The sequence below is a fragment of the Rhopalosiphum padi genome, chromosome 2, assembly GCF_020882245.1.
Source record: "Rhopalosiphum padi isolate XX-2018 chromosome 2, ASM2088224v1, whole genome shotgun sequence".
NCBI classification, from domain to species: domain Eukaryota; kingdom Metazoa; phylum Arthropoda; class Insecta; order Hemiptera; family Aphididae; genus Rhopalosiphum; species Rhopalosiphum padi.
The window spans coordinates 85,209,003-85,230,658 of record NC_083598.1 but is presented as its reverse complement, the minus strand read 5'-3'; the positions used below and the strand labels follow the sequence as shown (position 1 = coordinate 85,230,658).

The following is a 21,656-nucleotide window of genomic DNA, read 5'->3' as shown; positions in this document are numbered from 1 at the left end:
ATGGAGTTTCGTACGTAATTTTTGATAAGTTTAAGCTTTGAAAAGGATCTCTCAACTCATACTATATAGGCCGGTCAAAATACGCGTTCCTTCGCATGACGCGCTTTAATCAATTGCAACCAAACTATTTTTAATTTCGGTTATACGGGCCGCAAAAGAAACGTTAATATACGATAACGTTGTGTTGTACAAGACAAAATCGATCTATTGTTCAATAATTATTAATTATTATTATATTATTATAACAAAATCTTTTTATTTTTTTCTTTCTACATACTTTTCAATTTTTATCATTGGGCCCCCCATTATAGGTTGGGGCCCTGGGCCCGTGTGTTTGACACACGCAACACACCCGGTTATTGCGGCACTGCATACAAACAACAATTTACAGTAAATATATTTTTGTTTGAGATAAAGAAGTTTTATCACCTGCATTACTTTAATACCTACTTAAATAGTATGTATAAAAAAACCTTAATTAATTTGAAATATGGTCCTATCTACACAAATTATGCTAATCAAAGTTTTAATAAATAAATTAATCAAATAAATATGAGAAGGAGCACATGGTCATTGGTCACATCCGGTTGAAGCCACCCGACCAAATCCCCGAAAGTGTTTCGCACTTCTACTCCCCTGACCGGCACATTGTCCGTGTCTATCGTCTGCTCGTCACCTGCACCAGCCAACGCGTCTTCCAATTTCGACGGCACAATGGCCGTATTTATTGCCTGCTCGTCATCACGCTGGACTATACAGCGCATCCCGGGCCCTTAATGTCCAAGTCCGGCGTCCGCCACTGATTATAGGTGTCGACTGAGTCACTATTATAGGTCTATTAAATTTGAATTCAATGCGATATATCATTGTATACGATAAACGAAAAATATTCAAAGCGGATAACCGATAAGGTCTATTAGCCTATATCACCAAATGATAAGTTTTTTTGATAAATATTTATTTTATTTTTAGTTTTATAGTAGGTTGATACATTTTTTTCCGAAAATTATGCATTTATTATATTATTTATATTATTAATATTTAATTATTTTAATAATTTATATTTATACCATATGTCTATGTATTATATACTATATATTTTTTTTATTAACATAGCACCTATAAATAAATAACATTTTAAAATCATTCAAAAATGTTATTGTGTATAACAAAATTCATAATAATATAAAATACCTACGTATAAAAGTTTAAGTTCTTACGAATAATGTTTGAACAAAATAATTAAAATATCGTCATTTATCGTTTAAATAAGTACAATTTCGACCAAATTGGAACTTATGATATTATCTCTTTAAGACATAATTGTCTTTATATTTTTTTTAGATTTTCTGATTACAATATAATCTACCTACTTATGAGGAATTTTGGATTAAAATTTTAAATCTTAGGCAGAAAAACAAAAATTATTTATGAATATTGTCAAAATTCTAACTTTAAACGCTTATAAAAAATATTTCAATATGGTAACATTTATCGAAGACAGTAGTCAATAGCTTATACAAAATCATTGTTATTTATTTATCTATTTAATTTATTGTTATCTTTAGAAAAAAATAATAACGTATACTTATGACTAGGGAACAGATTTAAATGTTCTAAAAAAACAAGAAGAATATCTTAAAAAATGCAATTTAATGCAATCTTAGAAGAATTCTTTTTTATAAATGCTCTTAAAATTATTTTTAACATTGAAAAAATTTGATTATATAAATTCTTATTCTTAGTCTCTTAGATATTATTCATTTATAATATTTCGTATTACTCGCATGTATGATGTATAAATGTTATATCCAATTACCCAAAAGTCTATACGTGTCAACAATAATTTCATCTGGCGTAACATTTATCTGATCGATAAAAACAAAATAAATAATAAAAATAGATGTAAGTACGACATATTAATATATTATACGATAAATAATATGTATTTAATTTTATTCTTTTAAAATGAATGTTAACTAAATTTCTATCGAATTTTATCCATTTCTATATAAAATGATTTAAAAACATAAAAATGCACTAAAAATGTCGAAAAATACAAAATAAAAGTTACATATTTAATTCCTCGATGTATGAAATGGACTTTGTTCTTGGTAGCAATGTTTTCGAACATTCAGAAAAAAAATGCAATTTGCATTCAAATCCGTTCCATACTTATGACGTTATAATAATACAAATACACAATATGCAACATGCTAACCGCGGTCAATGACCTATGACCTATGCAATTGAAGCCTTAAATGTCAAAAAAAAATATTGTGATTATAGATTTTCGATATTTTTTAATTTAGAAGGAAACAACTTATGAGCTCTATATTACTTTTTTAATAGGAATTTATAAAAATAAGTAAAAAAATCAAAAATTTTAATTTTATTATTGTAAATAACTTATAATAGTAGATACCTTGAACCTATAAGCTCAAAAAAGTCCAAATATTTCAAAAATTATATTAGGTATACAGTGGCGTATTTTAAAATTTTTCTGGGGGGGGGGTCCTCAGTTTATACATAATTAATCTATGATAAACTATAATACATGAATAATAGTTTATATACTAAAAACTATGATATATTGTAATAATTACGTCCTTATGCAGTTTTTGGAGGAAGTTGAACAAAATATATAATTGTATTATTATAAATGTATAATTTCTATACTTATTAGTTATTACTTAAAACTATTATGCTGAAGGAACATATGTTGCGTAACGAATTTTAAACTATATTTTATATAATATTTTGTTAACGGGAAAAAAATATGTCCACGCGTGCCTACATAAATCGGGTTCTGCAAATATGTAAGAATTTTATTTTTTTATTTTTTTTTGGAGATGTTTTTTTTTTTGGGGGGGGGGGGTCCAGTACCCCTGGACCCCCCCCCCCCGTAAATACGCCACTGTAGATATATAATTATTTATTGAAATTAAAATGTTTCAACATACTACATGCTATTACAAGTTTGATTATTAATTACAATTTTTAATTACAGTTAGTTTATTTATTTTCGTCTTCGCCTGATTCGAGGTATATAATAAATTATATTATAAACACACTTGATGAAAATTTCAAGTTTTGGTGGTTATATGTTTTTACTAAACCATTTAATTAGATTTATCCGAAAGAATTTCACAAATAAGTTTTCAAACGACGGAGCTAGTGTTATAACTTATAATCGATCGTTCCCTTATATGATAGTAGATAGTTAGTAGACACTAGACGTGTTAAAAATAATTGTAGAAATTTGGATAGTATTGGATAAACATATGAATTGATTTATGGTACAACCTTACAAGTCAATAACATTTTTGTTCATAGGTTCTAAATATTCACAAATTTAATACTCTGTATAGTAGTATCTATACATATTATGATAAACATATGATAATTTAAATTTGAATCGGTACATTCATCATTTATTTTATTTTGATATGTTTCTTCTAACCGCTAAAATGTATTACCTACACAGATTACAGATAAGTAGATAAGTTAAGTGATGAAAAACGCAATCAAAATTCTAAAACTCACTAAAGCTACTATCGTATCTATAGAGAATTGTAAGGTCGTCGACTGATCATTAAATTTAATCTTAACGGACTGTCGGACTAATTTTGGCTACAGCCCTACAGGCATTGATTTTATAATATTCGTATAATATAACTATATAAGTATATTATAAAATCAATGCTACAGGGAACAATTTTTATCTAAAAATTATTTTATTCGATACATAGGTGATAGTTACGATCTTCGTAATTATTTGTTAGTTTTTTGAATTATTGAATTTTATTTGCCCATATTTGATGAATGAAGTATAGTAGGTATTTGGATATTTAGCAATATTTTTAATTTAACAATTTTCTGTGGAAGAGAGATACAACCCCTTAACACCCCCTACTGGATACATCACTGCTTATACATATTATACTATGATTATACTTATATCAATCATTAAAGGAAATAATTTAAGGAAGTACATTTTTTTAGTGTTTTTTGATATAAATCACTATATATACCTTTTTTTGTTTATATTTGTAATTGGTAGGTATTGTTTGAACCACCAACTAAGAAATCTCAGTCGATCTGCAGTTCAGGGTTTAATTATTTTTATAGACCATAAGTAAGGTTTTATAACAAAAAATTGGTTAAAATTGATTGAATTAACTACAGGTAGCTCAGTAGCTGATACCTTAATTCTAGATTGCATGAACAGACATTTATGGAATCAATAGTGAGCTAATCGCTAATGGTCTCTTAAAATTGGTTCATTAATTAATGTTATTAAACCATTCAATTTATAAATTAATCAATTTTTTACGGAACCAGGAATTCCGAATTAGTCTCAAATTCTCTATATTCTAACTTTTAATATTTATGTTTTGAGTTTTCATGGTTCTAATGTGTGCCGTGTGGAATGGTTTAATGGTTTATTTATAAAACATCACGGAATATAACAAAACAGATAAAATTAATTGTTATCATTTTGATAACGTTTATGCAGTTACTGTCACATAGATAACAAAAAACAATATAATATTTCAAATAAATATTAAATTTGGACTTATTAGTTTTTACATTGAAAATTATAAACAATATATAAACGTTAACAGTAATATAATATTTATAGGCTTATATAATTTTATCAAACTGTCAAAGTTAAATAATATGTTCATTTAATTTTAAAATGTTTAAAGAATATTTTAAATTTTACAAGCATATTAATTCACTTGAAAAACAATCAAATATTATAGACTTTGCAAATGAAGTAAATACTGAATTTATGGTGAGATATTAATTTTATCAATAACATTTATTTATTTAAATTAAAACATTAATTTATGGTTATTCTTTTACTATAGAAACCTAAGATATTAACATCAGAATTTTTTAACAATGATAAAGAAATACTAGATGATCTTGGTTTAAAGAGCAATATATCAGAGTGGAACTGTTATGATGTTTTAAATGTACCAGGTAAAATATAAAAATCTCATTATACTCAATTTTTAGTATTATATTTATTATTTCTTGTCATACCTAGGTTTAATATTCATTAAAAACCCATTTACATCAATTGGTCAAAAATATTGGTCGAAACGATGCATTGTAGACTACACAAAGAAACCAAATCGATTAAATATTGATGCTCACCATATCCTTGGCGATGGAGAAGACTGGTGGACTACAACAAATAAGTTTGGTTATGGTTAAATTATATTGATGAATTGTTAATGTTAAAATCTTAGATGTGTAACAGTAAAGCCAACAGGTGTAACTACAATAGTATAGTATACATTAATACAGCTCAAAAAATTATTTTATATTACATATTTATAAATTTCAATAAAATCTAATGTGTTAGGTATTGTTACTTATATATTTTTTTCATTTTTAGGAATGGAAATCTAAAACTTAGAGATCAATTAAGATGGGCTACACTTGGATACCATCATGATTGGGATACAAAAGTTAGTTTAAAAATAGATGACCATATTTATTTATTTTATGCATACATAATTTGTTTTTTATTGACAAATTATAACATTAAAATTTATTGCAAATTCCAAAAAAAAAAAAAATGTTTTTGATGTTAATTTATAAATTATTTTTTTCCTTTTTTCGTTATTAAACTAAAACCTATTATTATCCTAGTGTTTATTATAAAATATGAATATTTAAAAAAGAGAAAGAGATTAATTATTTTTATTATATAATTTTAAATCAGGTGTATTCTGAAACCGCAAAATCTCAATTTCCAGTGGACTTATCTAAGCTCAGTAAAACCATCATCAAACTATTACAATTCCCTGATGAATTTGTGGCCGAAGCAGCTATTGTAAACTTTTACCATCCTTCATCAACACTCTCTGGTCATACGGATCACTCAGAGTATAATCTAAGTGCTCCGCTATTGTCAATCAGGTAAAAATAATGAATTCAAAAACCATCTATATTTTTAAATTAACCTAATATATAATATCTATGTTGCTATGTATCTTATAGTTTTGGTTTAAGTGCCATATTCCTTATTGGAGGACATTCATTAGAGGACAAGCCAGTAGCTATACTTTTAAGATCTGGGGATACTATCATCATGAGCAAAGAGAGTCGATTATGTTACCACGGTGTACCAAAAGTGTTATTACCTAAAAATGATCAACATTTTAATTATGACAATGAATTGGAAGAGCCTTTTAAGAGTTATATGCAAGTTACAAGGATTAATATAAATGTTAGACAAGTGAATAATGCTGTATGAAAATATTAATTTAATTGTATATCAGACATTAAACAATATATATGAATAAATTATTTATATAAAAATTAAGACTTCTATTTATTTTTATTTTAGTTCCCTAATTTTATACTAAAAATATGAAATAGTACACCTTATATTACTATATTATGTATTATTAATATATTTATGTAAATGTTTTAATAAATACTTAACATCTAAAATAAGTAATAAGCACTAAATTTAAGCTAAAAAAATAAACTATTCATAAAAATTTGGTTTAGCAAAAATGCTTACCACTTACATAAATATGATTAACTATATTTGTATTTAGAAATTATAGTATCCTACTTAGTTATTCATAGTTCAAAAATAATTTGAGATTATGTTACTACAATAAATTAAATTAAAAATTAAACTAGGTAGAGTAAAAATAATTATTTTGTTATTAATAATTTTTTATAGTAAAAATAAGCAATGCATTTGGAGAAAAGCTTCATTGGGTCATAGATATTATAATATTATTTATTTATTATTGAAAAGTATTGAAAAGAAAAATTTAGAATCGTATATTTTAATTTCTAGCAGAAAATGGAAATATATCCATTTATTAGGTTGAGTAAACCTGATCAATATTTTATAAAATTGATTGATGAGTTTTACTAGTTTTAGAATTCAAGTCTGATAGATAATGGAATGGAAATTTGGATTTTGGAATTGTCCATACAAGGTGGCAGGTGCTACACAGGTGCTGACTTTTTAGAGTAATTCATAGTGTGACTACCGACTACACTACTTTCTATGCTTCTAATGAAATATAGAAATATATGTGAGAATTGAGAGGCACATAATTTATTAATTTATTATTCGTTTGAAATTTGATTTATATGTACGCGAAAATTCTCACAAAATATTCTACTTCGGAATATATAATTAAAAACGTATGCAGTCATCGAAAATTCAAAATTGTAAACAATTATATTATAATAGTGACAATAAAAATCAATAAGCAATTTTGTTGAGTGATGACTTAAAATTATATTGACAAAATATTTCCAAAAAACATTGATTAATTGACTATTCTGTTAGAAACACAGACATATAAAACAATTATCGTTGTTTTACATGTCTATGGTTAGAAATAATAAAATCGACTAGCGGTCGACGGCTTTACACTATTGTAGACATTTGTAGTATATTACATAGAGATATGTCATAATTGAGAAATAATTTTTATTGTCGATGTGTCGTTGAGCGGCGCAGCGACTCTATGACTTATGAGAGAACACGGTCGGACGGCGGGTTTCCGTCTCCCCCCACCCCACCCCTTAACCAACCACTAACCGTCGCACAGTTAGTTGTAGTACCAGCAGTCGACCGATACCAGTTCTTGACTATTTTTATAACGTTCTTATCAACCGTCAACGGATTCCAGCTCCACGCGCGACTTAGACGACTCAGACGAGTCAGACGTCAAGTGACCCAACGTGCGTTACTGCAGTGTGCTCGTAGTGCTCGTACGATCGCAGTTGTATATTTTATTCACATCCGAGTTCTAGAGATACATACCACCGAACAAATACTTTCGTTTTTCGTTCGTAGTGTTTAGAAAATCGAACGTTATGATTTAGCGTGTGCGCGTGTCCGCTTCACGTAGGTACCTATATTTTGCCTCCCGTTTTTCACTCTGTCCGCACCCCGTGCGCTGACGAAGTGTGACATCGATGGCCGACATAGCAGCCGGTGGTCGACGGCGCGACGTCGACTACCGCAGACTGTTCGACACCGGACGCCGAAGCTCGCCGGACACCGACCGCCGCAGACGATCCGACAACGGATGTCGCAGCCCACCCAACACCAACCGCCGCGGACGCCGAAGCTCGCCGGACGCCGACCGCCGCGGCGGACGTCGAAGCTCGCCGGACACCGATCGCCGCGGACGCCGAAGCTCGCCGAACGCCGACCGCCGCGGACGACTAAACGGCCGCGATTTGTCGTCTTCGAATTACGTCGACCGTTCACGTGAGTATTGAATGTAAATCGCCATGTGCACAGTGCACTTTGTGGCTACGGAAAAAAAAAACCACGAGGGTTTCGGTTGTGCGGTCGATCGCCACCTTCCTCCGTTTTCGTCTTACGAATTCGATGTTTTCTTTTCTCTAATAAGGCCGTGTTATTCTCGTGAAATACGAAAAGGCGCGTGCTCTATTTCCAATGTTTCGATTGTACCGCAGAATAGATTAAATAAGATAAATTAGACAAAATAGATTTATTATATATTCTGTGATTGTGCCACCTAGCGAAGCGATAAGAATTCTGAAAATAGATTTGATTTTTTCGTCAAGTCTACTCGTGATCGACTTGTTTACATTTTTGTTTTATCTCTCCACTCCCCTAAATCGTAAAATAACAGAAATTAAAAAATGTCATGTTTCAATTTTTGAAGAAATTACTACTATAATGTAAAAAATTCGACCTCAAGACTACGAAAAATTCAAACCTATAAAATATTTGTCTAATCTCAATTACGTTATTATTGTTGTTGTTTATAATTACATTTTTCTGGGTCTGAGTTCCGAGATTACCTATTGAATTAGCTTGGATATTTGGACAATACTTTTGTCCGGTAGTAACGATCGCCACGAAATACCAAAACAATTATAAATACAAATTAATTCAAATTTGAGTCATGGAAACTCATTTCCCGTCGCTTATTAGTTTAAATTAGCGAGATTTTGTCCTTACTGTTTTTTAACAAAAAAATTTTCCCAGTACGGGCAAGGTGGTGGTGTACTCATTGATGTATTTATTCCTATATATTATATACCTTCGTATAAAGGGCATAAGCAATTATAGTGGACTCATCTGTACACGTGGAATAACCAGAATAACGCATCATAGATACTATTATAAACAGAATTTTGTTATAACATAACAAGTAGCACGATGTTAGTACAATAGTACACCTACGGGGAACTGGTCAGTTATATTATAGAATTATACATTTATACCAAACAATAATCGCTATTCGCTATCAATACTATTATTGTGTGTGTTGATCGTACTGAATAACAGTAAATAGAAATGAATACTTAATTAATATTTAAATAATAATACCAGTTCTCATTTAAGGATTGTATGTATAATTATATATTTATAAATAAATATAACAAATTTGTCGGAAGAAAATATATAGCAAATATATTTTATAAATAATTTGATTAACATTCGAATGCAATCTATAACTATAATTATTATCACTATTATCAGTAAACAATTAATTACTGTTGGGTCATTTTTAAACATTCATTCAAATTTAACCTGTGGTGTGTTTTTTGTTAACTTATTACTTTATTTTTATCATACCATTTATATTACTAAATTATTTCGTGTATTTTATATCTTTAAGTTTCAAAAAAAATATATTGTATTTGTATGTGTCAATGTCACAAAATTCAGTGGTGACTTGCACACCCAGACTTGACAATTTGTTATTCACTGGAAACAAAACATTCAATATTTATACATAATTAATATTGATCGGTTGATATGATAATGTTATTATTAATCGTTGTATGAATTAGTACCTATTGTAATTAGTAATTACTGTTATTATATTATTATAATAAATATTAGATTCGACCATTCAAGTTTAATATACTACTATTCCTTAATTATTCTCACTTAATCGTTATTGCTCTTGATTTTTAAAGTCAAAAGAAGCTAAATAATTTTTTTTGCTTTTAATCATCTATACACGATACACGGCAATGGCCTCGAACTTGAGATCTAATTAAAAATAAATATCCTGTATTGGCTGTATCTAATAAAATATATTTATAGCTTAGGTAGTTATTATTTCGATGAACTATGGTATGTAAATGTTTGGTTATCATATTTTAAATTGATTTTTTTTCTTCAGCTAGGCCAGAGCTTGCGTTAAGGAATTTTTAGAACTGCCAAACACCTAATGTAAATGCGATTTAAAAAAAATGTTTCAATCGCTCAATAATCAGAAAATTCATGAAACTTGAAATTATACACATACTAAAATATATACTCAAGCCCTAATTAAACAGGAGCAGAGTAGGCCATGTCTCCTAGGCCTTAGTTTTTGCCACGATATGTATTTTTAGCAGCATAAACTAAATCCATAATATTATAAGTAAACAGTCACATCTATCGTGATTTGTAATATTATGATTTAATCGAAAATATATATGACCCTTATTGGCTATTGCTATTGTATAATATAAATAATTATAGTTAGCCCCTATTGACTATAATTGGAAAAAACGATATTATATGTATATATTATACATTAACTACAAAATAGTTACCTAATTCCTACATTTTATAGTTATTATAATAGGTATACCATCGATTACATCGAAATACTTAATTCCCAATTATTAATAATGGAATGGAACAATTTACTTTGCTGCAACAAAAATTAAAGGCATACAATTATTTTGAATTTAATCAAAGAGTTTTATAAAGGGTTAAGCATAAATAATATGTAAATATCGTCAAGAACTCATGTATTTTAGAACAAATGTTTGTTTAAAAGTTACAACTGTTTGTATTGGTTATAACTTATAACTACCAGTTAAACGGAGACTCCATTTCGGGTTTAACATCGATCTACATGTAGATGTTTAATATCTCAAAGTAGTTTGAAAGCTACTCGAAAGAATCTTGAAGTTCGAGTTATTGAGATTTTTCGTATTACAGTAATCTCAGGAACTTCACACAATGTTATATTGAAATTACAATTGTATATAATATATTTTATAGACAGAAATATTTTAGTTTAATTTGAAAAATTATTTAAATTATAATAATGGAATCCGGATTTTAAATACAAGTGACAAAGTTAAGGTGTGACCTATGGGCACCCCCGGAAAATAATATATCAACTTATAATTTAATAAATATTACCATGATATTACTTATTAATCTAGATAGTATAAGATAAATTGTTTTTGTTAATTAATAATTACTATTAGGATATGAATTACGTATAAAAATACACGATATATTTATTGTATTAATATTAATAACATAAGTGATCGACACCTACGTAAGATTATTGATCGCAGATAATTTGTATTAAGCCCATAAATATTAAATACTATAGATATTTTATCAAACAACACTAAATGTTCTATTTGTTCAAACTTTTATGAACGTAAGTATCTATCAAATACTTAATGTTTTTAGTATTTATATCACTGCCTCCAACAACGTGCACAATAAAAATAAAGATCATTCAGAACATTAGGAGTAGTAAAAATAATATGGCTTCGTTCGACTACTGGTGAATTTGAATAAAGATTCGGGATGTGGCATTATATGTTTGGAAAGAAATGAACAATTTACAGTTTTTATTTCTAAACCCTAAATGGTTCTTCATGACTGGTATGACTCTTAAGTCCGCAAGATGAGGTGTTAGATAAATTCTAAATGTACGTCGTGTCGAGATTTGTATATATCGATAAACGATAGAATCATGGGAAGTGTAAGTGTATATCAAAAGAAACCGAATAGGTGTTGTACTTGTACATGTACAATATGTTAATATCCTTCAGTTTTTTGTAAATTAGGTACACTATAATATGGTACTCGTACATATACATATCATAATCTTAAGAATCTGTGAGAAGGCTTGTCGGCTTGTTGCAAAAGCGGCAGACTCCGTCACTTAGTGATTTTAAGTTTGTCGTTAAATCTTACGTTTCGGTTTTTTAGAGATCGATGGGCGAGAAAAATAATACCTTTCTAATTTCATCACAAAAAATGTACTAAAACATATTAATACAAATAAGTTGTTGTATTTGTATATATATTTTTAATTAATATGCTAAACATAACTATTTATGCAATCTATGACACTAATTTTTAGATAGTGAACATGACAATTTTACTTCAAGGCCTAACATTATTCCAAAAAGACGAAGTTACCCATATCATCAAAATTATAACCAAAATGTTTCATTCAAACCGTACAACCGTGGAAATAAAACTATTTGTAAAAGCTACTTGGTTCAAAATCAATTTAATGGTGGATTTCCAAAATATAATACACCACCCAAAAATAATTTTAATCAAAGGTATTTAAGTACCTATTTAACATAATATAACTATTAATAGATATTAAAAAAAAAATGTCATAATTATTAAAATTGATAATGATATCTTGTCCTGAAAGGAATCATATTCATGGTGGTTATCGCAACGTCAAAAATTCATCATTTATCATAAATAAAAGTATAACTGGTTGGTACTCAATTATTGTAAGTTATAAATTTTAATATACTCGCGCCTATTGTAGTTGTTAAAATAATTAATATTTTGGTGTTTAAGGTGACAAATGCTGAAGAATTTGATGAAGTATTGAAAAAAATTGAATTAGAAATCTCACCATTATTATTTTATCCATACAATGTACCTATGCTATTTTAATACTAATTAGCTTTTTTTAATATTACTGTACATAATAATATAATACTTGTAAAATAGTTTAATACTTAATATTTATTTTCATTTTATAGAAACAATATTCTTCTGATAATGTATTAAGATTTCTTGTTGATGATTATAAAGTTGCTATAGCATTGCATAATACAAGCTTTAAGATAACACTTAGAGATGATAGAAAAGTAAGTTAAAGTTTTACATTTCTAAATGTATGATTAAATTTTAACACTAATATTTGTTTTTAGTTGATTATAAAGGTCTTACCATATTTACCCAAACGAAGGTTAATATCATTTACACCAGTATCTAGTGAAGTAAGAGAAAAAATGATAGAGGCCGTGGCGACTCGTTACAACCCTAGTACCAAGAGTTTAGATTTATCAAAATTTCATGCATATTCACGTATGTAAAAGTTTATTTTATATTAAGTTAATAATAGTTTTAAAAGAAATATGAGAAAAAAGTGTATTTTTGTTTTAGTATTTACCAATAATCAACTGTTTGTACCATTAAATCAACCAGCAATTCTTTTGGCAGCACTTAATATGGCTGCTCAACATACCAAGCATGATTTGTATTGTTTGAGTCTGGCCAACAATCACATATATTTAGGTGAAGGGCTTACATGGATACGTAGATTGTTCCCTGAACTGAAAGTATTGGATTTGGCTGCTAATAAAGTAATGTGTTGTATATTTTTTACTTGTACTATATATTATGCTAAAATAATTTTTGTTACAGTTGTCTGATTTAAATGAACTGAAGAGTCTTTTGGGTTATACTATTGAAGTTCTCACATTATTCAGAAATCCAGTTTGTGATTCAATGGTCAAAGAGTGTTACAGACGGTGAGCAAAATATAAAATCAAGGCAATTCTTTTATTTTTAACAACAAACATTCAAATTTTTTTTTTTAATGTGTTTATAGTTTTGAGAATTGTATGATACATTTAATTTCAATCTTTTTTATTGCCTTAAATTTGTTGGTTAGCAAAATTACTGTTGATGATTTTGATAGTAAATAATCATCAATTCATAATTCAAACGAATAAAATAGTTTTTTTTAAAATGTTCTTTACCAAATTTATATGCAGTTGTTAATGTGCATTAACTTATTGCTAATTAAGTTAACTAAGAACTAAGGGCTAGTTATATATAAAGCCACCTTAACTATGTTAATGACTTGCATGCTAAAAATGCTAAAATGTATATTGTACATATTTTATACCCATATTATTTTTGTATCCTTATACCATGTATATTATATTATGATTTTAATGGCCATCTATAGAATATGAAACTCTTAGTCTGGGATTTGAAATGGATGTAAGCAGAGTAATGCATAAAAACCTTTTTGGCAGGAATTGAAAATCAAATTATTATACATGGCATTCACATTATTTTTTATCTCTTATTAATTTTATTTCTCAAAATTTAAAATGCATATAAGAACTCTTAACATTAGTATACCTTAATTAAGTGAATTTAAGCGTACTATTTGTTTTTAAATCTAATTTGAGAAACGAATATGGTTATAGTCATTATTGTAAACATAAAATTTACTATGTTGCTTGTGGATTAGAGAGAGATAACAAATGTCAAATATTATGCTGACATCCTCTGGACAAATTATATCAATACCGTATATTATATAGTTATTTATTATTTATGTTGCAAATTTGTTATTATATTTCTATCAATATTCTTTGAGTTATACCACAAATTTTTGAAAATAATAAGTATGGTTCACTGTTAGAATGACAATTTTATTTTTATAGGAAAATATGTCCCATTTATACCTGTTTGCATATAAGTATATCATTCACATAATAATATGTTATTATAACTGTTTCAGGGATGTACAAAAATTATTTCCCATGTTAATCAAATTGGTAAGTTAAAATTTGATGTCATTATATTATCTTATTATAATTATATGTGAATAATAAAATAATATTAAAATATCTACATCATATATTATTGTTATTAAAATTTGAGTCAATATTGACTTACTCTAGAACCCTATGAATAGGTTTGTGGCTTATACTCCGTTCAAGTTAAGAAATATAATCGTTAGTCATAGGCACAATTAGGGAAGGCTTAGGGTGTATTAGCACCACCAATTTTAAAATTAGCAGTCTCAAATATTTGTTTATAATATCACATTCAGCGGTGATTCAACGCTATGCCCGAAAAATGAAGAGCTTAAGCACCCTCAGTATTTTTATTGAAATCGTGCCTATGCAGGTAGTGACTAGTTTTTGTCAGACTGTGGTCAGACAACACCTACTTGTCTATCGCTATCAAATCAACCATCTGTAAGTCTACCATGTGTAGTAAAGCCACTCCCTTGTGCAATAATTGACTGCCGACTATATTTTTTTTACTCTAACAGAGTATAAATAGATAATACCATAAAATGTATCTAAATATTTTGACATGTTGTGTATTTATAATATACTTAAAAGTTTCATATTCTCATTGATATGTACCTATATATCTTTGCTTTTAAAGAACTTTAATAATTATTTATGAGGAACCTTCTTTTTTTCAAATTTCATGAAAAGTATTGGGAATATTTTGCTTTTGATTCTCTTCCGCCAAAGTATTAATTAAATTCACTTTCAGATAAAAAAATATATTGAAGCATTTTGTGCTATACAAATAGTGTCAGAGGTCAGACACATAAAAAAAAATTACTCAAAATTTCCAATGAGTATTAATTATGGTTTAATATAAAACAACTTATACTAAAATTTAGAAATGATTATCATAAAATATTATATTATTTATCATATGCATCATATTATAGTATAATTTAATATTTGTAATATTTTAATATAAATTTATATTGTATATTAGGATAACTTAAATTTGCCTTTGACCAACGAGGGTTCTAAGTTGAAAATGCCAATCAACTTGGGAAATAGTTACCCAATACAACAGTATAGCTCTAACTTGGTACAATCAAATCCAGTAATGACTTTAGTAGAATTATTCCTAGCAAAATACTATGACCAGTATGACAACAAAGTATCCAGACAAACGGTATTGGAAGCATACCATGAAAATGCTACATTTTCATTATCTAGTTGCTTACTAAAATCCTGGTATGTATTTAGTAAACTTATTGCATAAAATCTCCTGTGCTGTATAATTTTAATTGTGTATATTATATATTTTAGTAACCATGGTAGTCTAACAAATTACATGCCTGAAAGTCGAAATTTTTTGAAACCCGATCAAAATATAAATTGTTTTTTACACAAGGGCAAAGCAAACATAATGAACATTTTAGAAAAGTTACCCAAAACAAAACATGATTTTGGCTCATTCATAATTGATGTACCATTTGCAAGTGTAAGTCTTTAGGTTTTGTTTTAATATAATTTTTAAAACTTTATTTTTCCCCAGTCTACAATAATTCAAGTAGTGGTAAATGGTGTGTTTGCCGAAGAATTTAATGAAAACCACAATTGTCAAGTATTTAGATCATTTAGTAGAACATTCAGTTTAGTGCCTGCTGTAAATTGTTGGATTATATTAAGTGATATGATGTTTATAACATTAGTATCCTCTGAGTTAATGGAAGTAAGTAAATTGTTTTTGGTCTATTTTCTTAACAAGGTTTATTATAAATGTGCATTTTTAGGAATCGACAAAAAGGTTCTATGTATTTAAGCCATCAATAACGAATCATACATCTAATAGCAACAGTTTTAAAACGACAATGCTTATAGAGGATACTTTGCCTGATGTATTGTCAACATTATGTTGCAAGACAACTATTTCCAATCATCCGTCATCAGAATATCAAAAAGATTCACTTTTATCTAATAACGTCTCTCCATTGATACCGACTAGGAATTCAGAGGAAAAATCTACTTTTCATGCATCTGTAGTACAGAACTTACAATCATCACGCCAGCAGCAGCATTGCCTTGCAACACCATTAACTATGATAACAGACAGTATCCTATCCAACTCTCAACAGTTAAATTTGCCATGTCTCGTGCCTAGTGAAAAATTATCAATTCCTGTATTCGACACAAAACCAACAGAACCAGAACTCTCAACAATACCAACTAAAATGATTTCAAATTCTAGTAATGAATTATTAATGATTAAGAGATTTTCAAATGAGTCTGGAATGAACGATAAATGGTCAAAAAAGTAAGATACATGAATTATATATACATTCATTAGGTAATATAATATATAATATTGTTCAACTACCTATTGAAATATATTTAGTTTTGATTATTCACATTGTTATAAACATTTTATTTAAATATATTTTTTTCCAAATTCCATTATGTAAATATATTTAGCCTATTTAGGTTATAATGTATTATTATTAATTTTTAATTTTTTTTTTCTCTAGGTGTTTAGTTGAAAATAATTGGGATTTTGCCAAAGCTACATTGTGTTTTTCAAAACTTAAATCTAGAATTCCTTCAATAGCATATAAACACTGATAAAGATTATTATTGTTATTATTTTATATACTATAAAAAAGAAGTTAAAATATACTTATTATTTATCTTTTTAAATTATTTATTATTATATTATTTAATGTCTTTTTAATAATATTGTACCTTCATATACCTTCAAAAATCTTTGGCATCTGGCTTCTACACACTTATTTTAAATATTAGTAGTTTGCTTGTTGTCATTTTGACAAATGATACTATTTTATTTTACTTGAATAAAAAACACAGTTAATAACTTTAATATTTAAAGTTTGGATCAGGTATATACTGAAAGTAAAAAGTTAAAAAATATGAATTTCCAATGTATTAATAAATATTTAATAAAACTATCAGTTAACCATTAAACTGTTACTTGGATACAAATAATTCAGAGTATTATATAAAATACAAGCCAACCATATTATAACGTTCTCCTAGATAAAAAAAAAAATAATAATTTTCTAGTTATTTTATGTTTATTAAGTACACAAATGAAATTAATTTACAAGCTTCGTTTTAAAATTCATGAAACACTATCCCCTGCAAAATCAGTTATATGAAAAGGGTACAAAAACACGTTTTCCAGGCTTTTCTGAATTAAAATAAGTATTTTCAAAAAAAAAATTCCTAAAAAGAAAAACTCTAAGCCCCAAGCCCCATATCAACTAAGTACATAATACTTTTATATTATGATAATATTTAATAAAATAATACACCTTATTTATTTATTATACTAGGTACTACACTTATTTTATTAATAAGGGTAACTATAAAAAAAAAATTACATCTAGTATATTAAAAATAATAACTATTTATATCACAGTCATTTTAGAATCATAAAACATAAACCATAAATCAAAATATATGTATAATTATACAATTAACTAAAATATTTAATTATACAAGATAGATATTTTGTGTATCATTTTATGATATAAAAGAATATAAAAATTATTAAATGAGATATTATTAATATTATATTTATGGTTATAGATATGTTAAAAAAAGTGTTACTTAATTATTAAAATATGCCTAAGTTTATAATTTAAAAATTAAAAATTATAAAATACACGCTATATTATTATATTATCAATTATTTAACAATGTATTAAGGGGCCGCCACATCAACATTTGTTTTCTCTGTCTATATCCCAGTATCCCACATAGGTAATATAGGAACAAATAAGGTATTCCGTATTTCCACGATTACGATTCTGGTTTAGTTTAGACTGTTTAGAGTATAGCCAGAATAAGGAGGTACCTATTAAATATATTAAGAAGAATATTTCCTGTGCATTGACCAGAATACCAGATAGATTAATATTTACATTTTTAATTAAGTTATTAATGGTTAAAAATACAAAATCAAAATTATTTTAATGTAAAATAAACTTAAATTTATAAAAAAATGTAAATATTGAAAATCTATCCGGTTTATGCACAGGACATATTCTTCTTTGTAAAATATATAATGGGTGCCTTTGCCCTAAATTCAATTTAAGAACTAGAAAGTCGTAATCGTGGAAATACGGAATATATTATGTGGGAGATCATCACAGAAACAAATGTTGGTATGGTGGCTCCATAATATAATACACGAAATTTCATTGTTAATTCGAAATATTCGATAAACTTCCAACAAGAATACAAGACCTTAAATTTTTATTTTTATAAACATATAATCTTATTAGTTATTCTATATTCATTATAAAACAAGATATAGCTGACCTACTGACCTTATACAAATGGGATAGCTAAAAATAAAGCAAATTATTACAAAGCAACTAAACAAAATCAAACAACTGAATTCACAGTTATATACGATGGCGTGTATCCGTACAACTTGAAAAATATTAAATAATTAACATTTTTACAATAAAATAATGGTCTTTGGAAAAATAACGGACATATGGGACTCATCGCTGGCTAGTAATAAACAATCTGTCGTCTGGGAGATTTTCAATTTTTTTGTTACCTACCGTAAAATATTTTAAAGGCTCATTAACAATAAATTCTCCGGACATAATACACATTTCATCTCAATACATACGACAAAATATTTATTAGTGTAACCATGTCAAGAAATATAGAACAGTTTATTGAAGAACTAAGGTCATTCAATAATGAAAACGTACGAGCGATAAATAACGATCTACTCTTGCGACCGTTAGTGTCTAGTGGAGATCGTTCCCAAGTTATTGACGACTACAATGCAATATCTACGGAAATTGAGCAGACGGAATCACCCGAAGATGACTTAATTGGTACAAGTAAAGAGGAGGATATAGAAATGTCTGATGGTATACCAGAGATAGTGGAATTTTTGTCGATCGATGATAAATTACTAAATGACGATGCTAAAGCGGCAGCGGCAATCGATGCAGAGGTCGTGGAGATAGAATTACACAATTGTATACCAGTCAAAACAGACAAGGAGTTACGTGAAAATGAATTGGTTGGTGGAAGCGACGTGGAAGCGATAGAGAAGGATGTTGTGATGGCTAAGGAAGTAAAAAATAGTCTTGGAGAATTAGTCGGGTGGCTGGCACCGGGTGCAACCATGCACCCACTCGTCACCCCTCCACGTCGTCGAAGATTTTCAACGGCGTGGAAGGCGGTACGACGGGCTTTGGGATGCATGTGCTGCATCCGGGCCGATTAGTGGCTCGAAGTTCAAGATCAGGTGGTGCGTGTCTCCGGCCGGCACGCCGGATGTATGCACGGCAGACGGAACCGCCGGGACGAGATTTAAGAAGAGTCCGAAGACAGCGTTGCGTCGTTATTCGCCGACTCCCTTTTTCGTCTCGGTTTTGTTTTGATTATTTTTCACAACGTTTCACACTTATTATCAAATATTTATTATTTATCAATATCATAAAATTAAATTTAATATGCTGTTTGAGCCCTTCGGCCACAATTTATTTTGATTTTGTTCAAAAAATTGTTGTTGTTAAAAAATGTTAATAAAATTAAAAAAATGTTAAAAATTTGTATTTTTTTGTATTATTAAGTACCTATATAAATTAATTATTATAAAATTGACAAATTTTTTGATTGTTGTTGCAGTTTATTTGGTGGATAACGCCGACTGTCGTTGACTACAGCAGAATCATATTTTGTAATGTCTTGCATTAATTCAATTCATACACAATAATATTATTGTTTATATTGGTTTTAAGCTTATATAACACAGAATAATTGGTTATAATAATGATGTACACTATTTGTGAATAAAATCGGATATCGCATTATCGGAGAGCGCGTAACTTATTCTTAGAAAAACCAGCAAGAGTGACTCTCATACGTACACGCACGAATCGGTTAAAACAACTTACTACTGTTCAGGAATCAGGATTCGTACAATTTTTTCCTTCAAAAACTAATAATTTTTCATCGATCAGTCCGATTGTTGTATTTTGTAACATTTCTGAAAATTAATTTGAATTCAGGGTTAGTATACTTGAGGTCTTGAGATTGGTCGGGCCACTTTTTCAGTTTTATTTAATAATTATTAATAAATTTGTGGAATTTTAAAGTCAAAATTAAAAAGTGTAGTCCGATCGATTTCAAATAGACTTTATGCCGAATCATATACATTTTCAGAAGTCTTATCGCTTCAATACAATGATCGAACTGATTGAAGTTAAATGGGTAGTTTTTGACGGAAAAATTGGCCGGTATTCAAATAGCCTAAGAGTTTGTTAGTTTGTTACATAAAATATATACGTCCGTAGCTGATCAGTAAATTTATAGTTAAAATTCTTACGAAACAATACTCTAAAGTCATACGTATAAAATATAATGCAAGATAATATTTATAATTTTTTAGTATAATAACTGTGTAAAAATAATATAATACATTTTTGTGGTTATACGTTCTACGTAACAGAAATAAGATAAAGTAATATAGAGAACTCCTACTAAAAAAGAGATTAATCTTACAGATCGCGCTTCTAATAAATATACAATACTTTAAAATAATTCAAACATAATATTGTTTAAAGGATATATACACGGTGTCGGTGTGGAACAAGATGTACCTACAACTCTACAAGTTATACTAGTTATAGACAAGAATAGTGTCACTAGCGTCAGTCTGGAAGACAATAAAACTATTTCATTACCAAGCGCAGATGATCAGTATGTTATACCAGAAATTGAAATAAACACAACAGAAATTGAAAACGTTCACCGAAGTACATATAGGAATGGCGGATATTTTCCCCCATATTAAAAAAATATTTAAAACATCTATTATAATTATCAAAATATCTTACCAATGTTACAATAATTACCCACCCATATTCAAAATTTTGCAAAATATATTGTAATTATTATTATTATTATTTTAATTATAATAGATGTTAAGAAAAATAGTTTTTAATATGGTGGGGGGGGGGGAATTTCCACCGAATTATAGAATGTAACGGAGAAGTTTTAGAAGCTCTTTT

At 28.0% G+C, this 21,656-nt stretch overlaps 2 protein-coding genes across 2 annotated transcripts; both read left to right on the top strand.

Annotated features, from left to right (window-relative positions):
* The first annotated feature begins 4,566 nt into the window (after nt 1-4,566).
* LOC132922855 (nucleic acid dioxygenase ALKBH1) lies at nt 4,567-6,346 on the top strand. Its single transcript, XM_060986574.1, has 6 exons — nt 4,567-4,801; nt 4,878-4,992; nt 5,060-5,213; nt 5,414-5,486; nt 5,744-5,940; nt 6,022-6,346. Exons 1-6 carry the CDS (start codon nt 4,703-4,705, stop codon nt 6,275-6,277), a joined length of 894 nt encoding a protein of 297 aa, XP_060842557.1. The 5' UTR covers nt 4,567-4,702; the 3' UTR covers nt 6,278-6,346.
* Nucleotides 6,347-7,622: 1,276 nt separating this feature from the next.
* On the top strand, nt 7,623-17,286 carry LOC132922397 (nuclear RNA export factor 1-like). The gene is made up of 14 exons (XM_060985891.1): nt 7,623-8,275; nt 12,159-12,366; nt 12,465-12,549; nt 12,620-12,700; nt 12,808-12,915; nt 12,979-13,135; nt 13,214-13,413; nt 13,475-13,581; nt 14,589-14,625; nt 15,596-15,843; nt 15,919-16,093; nt 16,148-16,324; nt 16,386-16,906; nt 17,118-17,286. The coding sequence occupies exons 1-14, from the start codon at nt 7,978-7,980 to the stop codon at nt 17,209-17,211; spliced, it is 2,496 nt and encodes an 831-aa protein (XP_060841874.1). The 5' UTR covers nt 7,623-7,977; the 3' UTR covers nt 17,212-17,286.
* Nucleotides 17,287-21,656: the final 4,370 nt, after the last annotated feature.